The sequence below is a fragment of the Porites lutea genome, chromosome 2 (genome assembly GCF_958299795.1).
Source record: "Porites lutea chromosome 2, jaPorLute2.1, whole genome shotgun sequence".
NCBI lineage: Eukaryota > Metazoa > Cnidaria > Anthozoa > Scleractinia > Poritidae > Porites > Porites lutea.
Window position 1 is genome coordinate 7,156,607 of NC_133202.1, and position 7,500 is coordinate 7,164,106.

At 37.5% G+C, this 7,500-nt stretch overlaps 1 protein-coding gene and 1 long non-coding RNA gene across 2 annotated transcripts in view; both read right to left on the reverse strand.

The window, feature by feature from the left end:
* LOC140927568 (uncharacterized) overlaps positions 1–7,500 on the reverse strand; it is a 31,606-nt gene that overhangs the window by 9,798 nt on the left and 14,308 nt on the right. The window lies entirely within an intron of this gene.
* On the reverse strand, positions 6,390–7,052 carry LOC140927277 (uncharacterized). The gene is made up of 2 exons (XM_073376904.1): positions 6,861–7,052; positions 6,390–6,557 (listed from the first exon to the last, which is right to left on the reverse strand). Exons 1-2 carry the CDS (start codon positions 7,050–7,052, stop codon positions 6,390–6,392), a joined length of 360 nt encoding a protein of 119 aa, XP_073233005.1.

Genomic DNA, 7,500 nt, shown 5'->3' on the forward strand with positions numbered 1-7,500 from the left:
TTTATTGTAAGGTACTCAGTCTGTATTCATTACGCTTGGTTTCTAGCCCAAGGTAATCATGGGACTCACCTGCCATCCTCCCAAGCACGGGGAGATGAATCATATGAGACGTTTTCAAAGGTATGCTCCTTCACTGTAACTTAACCCAGAGAAACTCACGCGCCTCGGGCTCTGTCATGGCTGTGTAGTTTATATGGTTGATAATGGCAATATCGAGTCATTATTCGCTATGGAACTTGAGAACTTAGTTGTGAATGACAAAATCAATCACAGCTTCATATCAAACAAAAATATCTCCCAAACATTACATCAAACGTAACGAACAAAAACAATAAACTGGCTAACAAGTTATCATTAGAAATATTATTATTATTATTATTATTATTATTATTATTATCATTATTATTATTATTATTTATTTATTTATTTGCTATTATTTGCGCCCCACAATTTATTTTTTTTATTTCTTATTTTTTTACTTTTACATTATTTTCCATGAATAAGATAATTAGACCCCTTCCCCTGTAAAGGTGGTTATATTATGGGCTCAAGCACCTTTACTCAAAGCGCCTGCATCGTTTTACCAGCCTCTGTTAGCGTTGTATTATTCTTTTTTTCAGCTTGTCTCTAGTGCTCAGGCTGTAACTTGACTTCCAGGTTTTAACTAAAATGTAATAATCTGAACCGTAGCTTTTCACGCTACAGACAGAAGCTGTGAATAATACAATACTTCGTCAGGTGACCATGGGATAGCCGATTTAACAAATAAAGCTTCTTTCTCTTACCCTGGGTACCAGAGGTTTTCTCGCGGGTGGCGGGATCCTTCGCTGCGATAAAGTCTCTGGCACGCAGGATAGGTTTCCATTGATTCTTTTGGCCCAAACAAAACGTGAGATTCGATTCTTATGCAAGTAAAGTTTGTCAAGTGCTGAAGTCGCTAAGGGACTAGGTCGAGTAAACAAAAAATTCTATTTTCTCCTGGAACATTCGGCAATCTTCTTATAAATGTATAGAAAATGATCTTTAATTGCGACGCACTAAGGAAATCTGTAGAGGTGATTACCTTCAGTATTCCCATATCTTGCCTAATGCATTATTCTGTGTTTTATTCATATTACAGGAAGTAACATCCATCAAGGATTCTTACAAGAAGAAAGCAAAGATGACAACGGAGGTTCTTAACTCAATGGAAAATGTTAAGTGTAACGAGGTGGCAGGTGCAATGTATGCGTTTCCGAGGATAACTCTTCCAAAGAAAGCTATCGAGGCCCTGATTTCTAGTACCACACTGCAGAATACTGTCAGTAATGGATATCCTAGGTGTACGGTAATCCGAATTCCGGAACCCGGGAAGTTTTTTCTGGTAGACTGATCCGGAATCAGTTCAGGGGTTTGAAATTCGGAATTCAGACCCGGTTGTTCATAAGATGCATAGCTTTATCCACCGGATAAATTCACTATCTAGTGGATAGGTGTTAGCGAAACCAATTGCACTATCCACTGGATAGAGATTTATCCAGTGGATTGCGTTATCCACCTTTTGAACAGCTGGGGCCTGCTCTATATAGGAAGCCCGGAATCTCGCTAACGATTGGAATCTAATCTGGAATCCATGTTTCACGGACAAGGAATACTGAATCCAGTACCTGCCATCCGGGATCTACAGCATAAAATCCGGAATCCACAACGTGCGATCCAGAAGCCAAGATTCTCGTGGATGTACCTTATATTAGACGAACGCCAACCCGTTTCCCGCTGTGTCAGTTTTCATAAAAGGCGTTCCTCGGTTAGAAAAAGTGAAAAGGACGCTATAGGCTCCCATCTTATTCAGGCTGCTGATAATGTCTGGCGAAAATTATAATTTCACTTTCTCAACTTTCCATATTGCATTGCTAAATTCCATATGTCGTATCGATCTAGTAACCGCTCCCAGTAAAGTCTTCATCGAGAGATTTTTTGAAATACAGATATTTCCCTCACAAGGAAATTATGTATGTGGTCTGTTTGGTGAGTGAAGTGTCAGAATCTTGGGTGGACAAAAGTAATGTGTAGATATTTTTTGAGTTTTCTGAGTCGTTTGTATTGTCATTGTTATTTAGGCCAAGGAAATGCCACCAGACGAGTTTTACTGTTGGCAGGCGCTGGAGAAAACTGGAATTTACATGATTCCTGGCCTCTTTTTTGATATGAAAGGCAGCAGTAACGACTTTTACTACAGATAAGATTTGAATTACCTCTTTATTACAGATTCACTCCACTGCATAACAAGCAAATAATGAAATGAAATAAGCTAACACTACTTTGACAAACAAACAAAAAAAGAAAAAAAAAAAGTTGTGGAGAAGGAGACAACCAAAAGCACCAGTGCGCCATACTAGGGATGCCCCCACTAATTAACATATAAGAAAAATATATACAAATAGAAATATAAATGTTCTAGTTATCCTTAATAAAGCTTAACACATTTCTTTTAAAAGTTGCAATACTGTTTGATTCTCTAATATGATTGGGTAAACCATTCCATTCATCTACAACACGGTTAAAAAAACTATATTTAAAACCCATCAGTTCTACAAAAATTTGGAACAAGGTCCTGTGTGTCATTTTTCCTCAAGTTATAACCTGTATTTCTGTCCTTACAAAATATGAGCTTATTTGAAATGTCAATATCATAATGTCCATTAATTACATTAAAAAAAATGTAACATCTCTAGTGAACCTCCTATTAGATAATGACAACAATTTTAGCTTAGATAGTCTAGTATCGTAATCATCATCAGGCCTAGTGATCCATCTGGTAGCTCTTCGCTGAACAGCCTCCAGTTTATCAATGTTACGTTTAGTATGAGGGTTCCAAGTTTCTCACAAGACTACAATAAAGTGTGTTCATGGTATCAATATCCTTTAAGTCCCTACAAGTCCTCTTAACCAACCCTAAAACCCTATTAGCCTTAGCAGTTATTTTATCTACGTGTTAGTTCCATGAAAGATTACTAGTAGTAAATAATCCTAAATCTTTATACACATCAACACTTTCCAAAGGTTCATGACCTTCAATATTATACTCCCCAACTAATGGTGACTTTTTCCTGGTTATTCGCATGATCTTACATTTCTTGGTATTAATTCTCATCTTATTCATCTTACACCAATCTGAAATTTTGTCTATGTCACTTTGAAAAGTAGACAGATCTTCTTGAGTACTAATAACCCTATACATTTTACTGTCATCAGCATACAGAGCAATTGAACTGTCCTTACTAATTACTCCCGGTAAATCGTTGATGTAGACTATGAAGAATAATGTTCCCAACAAAGAACCTTGAGGGACACCAGAGGAAACGGTTAACCAGTCGGAAGCCTCTCCTTTCACTACAACACGCTGTTGACGTTCTGTTAAATAATCTCTACACCAATTTAGCAACTCTCCATGGACACCATATTTGTAAAGTTTGGTAATAGAATATTATGACAGGCAAGGTCAAAAGCCTTTGAAAAGTCTATAAATACTACATCAACTTGACCTCTCTTGTCCAAGACTTTGAACCAATCATGCTGTACTAAGAGTAGTTGAGTAGTGCAGGAACGACCAGTGAGGAACCCGTGATGAGAATCAAGTATGAATCCAATAACTTGATCATAAATAGCATTGTATACAATTCTCTCCTGGCATTTCCCAGAGATAGTTAAGAGTGAAATGCCTCTATAATTTTCTACTGGCTCTCGATCACCATCCTTATGAATGGGTGTAATATTAGCTGGTTTCCATAATTTAGGTAGGCGTCCCTGTTTGAACGATAAATTGAAGAGCATACTCAGAGGAACTGCAGATGTGTCAGCAGTCTCTTTAAGTAAACGAGCAGGTATTTTATCAACTCAAGACAGCTAAGTAGCTTTTGAACTTCCTTAGTGTCACATGTCACATGGTTGGTAACTACCTCAAAACTTGGATCTTGTAAGTCAGTTTGTATTGGAGCTGGTACCCCAGTACTCTGTTTACAAAAAACTGAATGAAAGTGAATATTAAATAAGGTAGCTTGCTCATGAGGTTTTATCGCAGATCTTCTGTTGTAGGTGTTTACATCAGGAAGCCGTTTTGATTTCGACTTAATTGGGTGGTAGCTCCAAAATCGTTTTGGGTTTACCTTCAGCTGACTCGACAGATGCTCTAGATATCTCTTATACTCAGATCTTACTAACTGCTTGACGGATGTCCGTAACTCTTTAAACTTTCGGCTAAGGACTTCTGATGGATGAGCCTAACCCTAACAAGGGCCATCAACGTCAGGTCGGAATTTTGATGATTTTAAAAACCTCTCTGTGATATCATTTGCGCCCTTGTGTCACAAGGTTTTCACAGGCTTGTCTAATATATTTAGATTGATTAGATTGACTGCACCTTTAAATTTGGAAAGACCCCTCTTCCCCCCCCCCCCCCCCCCCCACTCCCTCTCCACCACCACCAACAACAGAAAAGGGTCGTCGACAAGAATCCCATAGTACATTGCAAATTACGAATGTTTCTTTTTTTACTCCTGTAACCAATCAGAACACATTACTTTCCTCATCTTGTACGTTCGCGGAACCACCCAAATAACTAGTTATAATCATTGATTATGGATCCGCGTTCGTCTTATGCTACAAGCATGACATCTGCAAAAAAACAAGACTAAAGGAAACGAAAACGAGTCCAAAGGAGTCCAGTTTCCTGCGGCCGAGTTGCCCCTGATAAAATTTATAGAGGCGGCTAATCGGAAGTCGCCCGAGATGAGTCGAAAAATAGTCTACCTTTGTACCACAGGAACACCACGTTAGAATGCGTTCTGACGAACGCAATAAGATTATACACAGATCAGCCCATAGCCGGGGTGATGGGGGCTTAGTGAAGGGCCTGCAACTGGGATAAAGTTGGTGATTACAAATAGAAGGGCTTACAACCGGAATTATTCGGTATGGACCAGAGCTTAAAATTACGTGGGAAAAGGCGTCCTTAAAGCGACTTGTCTGTAAAAGCGACGTTCTGTCAGCGCGTGAAAGTCTGATGAAATTAGACCAAGTTTTATCTCCACATTATGGGTTAAAATAATCCAAAACGTTTTGATTTTTCAGACCCACTATCCATACCAAGGAAATAACTTAAAACGGTTTCCTGTTTTAATCTTTCTTGGTAGGATCACTATTCTTCCTTCTGAAGAGACGTTCGCTCCAATGTTTGAGCGACTAAGAACCTTTCACCAAGAATTCATGGCGCAGTTTAAGGACACGAACTGACAAGATGGATTTACTGGATTTAGTTTCCAGTGATGACAATATTCAACCCAGACTCTTTGATATGTCTCCATCCTCATTTATCAGGGGAAATTGTTCTGATGTAAAATATATGTTTGAAGAAGCAAAACTCCTGTTTGCAAATTTCTATTTCTCGAGAAAGGGTAGTAAATAGTTTTGATGACTCTTCATTCATCTATGATTTTCAAAGTTTTTCAATTGACTTCCCTTCCCAGATTTGGCTATATATTATCTCTCAAAAAAAGACCCGGAAATGTTCAATAATAGGGTCAGAAAAAGTCTTGAATGAATGTGGCAAGCTGTACACAAATGTCCTTAACCACACAACGAGGAAAAACAACATTCTTATAATCCTCTCCTAAAATTGGCGTGAAAAAAAGACACTTTCAACAATCTTCTGACTTTTCCTATCTTTAGGACACTTAAGTGTGCTTTTCCCATTTCAGCGTTTTTCCGGTCCATTCCTTGTGATATTCCAGACACAGATAAGAACGTACAGAAATCCTGTTTACTCTGTTTATATAAATAGCAACTTCAGTTTACTGAAGTCTCTTAAAATGTTGATTTTACTAACAGCGCTATTTTACCTTCAAAGCAAGTTGCATTATTAAAGTAGATATCGCGTTGTGAAAAAACAAATTAAGAACTAAACAACTTCTGCGCTTAAAGTACATAATGTATATATTTCATGTTTTGCGACCACAATCATAATGACTAACTCTAAACAAGGAAACGTAAAGGATATCTTTTCATTTTGGAAGCATACTAAACGTAACGAAAAGATAAACGAGACTACTAACCGGCTCTATATTTTAATTAGTTGTTGTATTTGACGAAATACTGTGGTTCAACTCATCAATGGTTTAGATTTTGTTTTCCTTTGTGTTGCGGTATGGTTATGTTCGATTGAGAATCAACACATTTGAACCAAGGAAAAAATTGCACCACAACATTTGTTTACGGCCCTTTAATCGAACTTTAAAGGCCGCAATAACAGTATACAATCAACTACTGTTTTTTATTATTATTTTATTATTATTATTATTATTTTTTATGAAGATAAAGACATCATTAGTTGGCTTCCAATTGTTAAAACAAAGTTAAAGCGCATGAAGAGGAATATCTCGGGCATTTTGTCCTCGTTGACGTTTAAATAACAGCAGGAGAGCTTTCCTAAACTCTGGAATTCTGATTGTGTAAACGATGGGATTAACAAGCGAGTTCATAAAATGTAGAATGATTAAAGAAAACTCCAAACGTAAAACTTCCTGTAAAGAAAAGAATTCAATGGTAGTAGTCAAAGATTTGAATGCAAGAAAAATAAAAACCACATATGGTAGCCACATCAGTAGGGATACGATAGTCATTATGAATAATGTTACGGTCAGTTTCCTTCTTCTGTTGGCTGCACCATGGTGCTGAGGATGCGCTCCACACAAAAATTTAACAACAATGGAAGAGTAAGAAACAAAGATAACAAATAGACACAAACAACGGAATGATTGTAATAAGTAAAGATGATGTGAGAATTCTTCCCCATATTGTCCAAGTATTGAAACGGCAGTTGATACCATTGCAGCTAAAACCCAGACACAAGCAATAGTTACCCCGTAGACCCACTTTTTGATGAGGCGATGCCTGAAGGGAAGAATTGTTGCATGCATCCGATCTAATGAAATCGCTGCAATGTTTGTTAGAGAGGTCAGAGGAAACCAGACGAAAAGAACGTCAATTATCACATTCAGTTCCCGGCTTAAGTTCATTTTTTTCACAATGTCGCATTTGAAAAGGAGCTGTAGATATTGAAGTAGAAAAAATTGAGAAAATCCTCCGACAAACATATCAGCTACTGTCAGGTTTATAACTAGGTACATGGCACGAGTTCGAAGACTGCGGTTTTTTATAAAAAGAATGATTGATAGAAGGTTCACTGTTACTATAGCAACACACACGGTAAGGGTTACAGCAAACCAGGTGATGCACTCGGATAAAGAAAATAACATGACTTGTTTTCTTTTACTTCTTTTCGCTTCACACTTTTACCCGTTCTCTTCTGTTGTTCGTCTACCTTTAGAAAGAATAAAATTGAATAAAGTTTGGTTAATTAGAAAAGAAAAGTAGGAGGTGAACAAACAAGGTTGACGTCTGTTTTTCAAAGATCAGTAATGAAGATACATGAATAATAATTCGACGAATTAGGAAGCTCACCTT

What these genes read in the sequence shown, in the direction of transcription:
- LOC140927277 (XM_073376904.1), bottom strand. Translation starts at nt 7,052, where the DNA reads ATGAACTTAAGCCGGGAACTGAATGTGATAATTGACGTTCTTTTCGTC. An exon ending in TCTGGGTTTTAGCTGCAATG is followed by an intron (nt 6,558 to 6,860) that starts GTATCAACTGCC and finishes TTTTCTTTACAG; the next exon opens with GAAGTTTTACGTTTGGAGTT.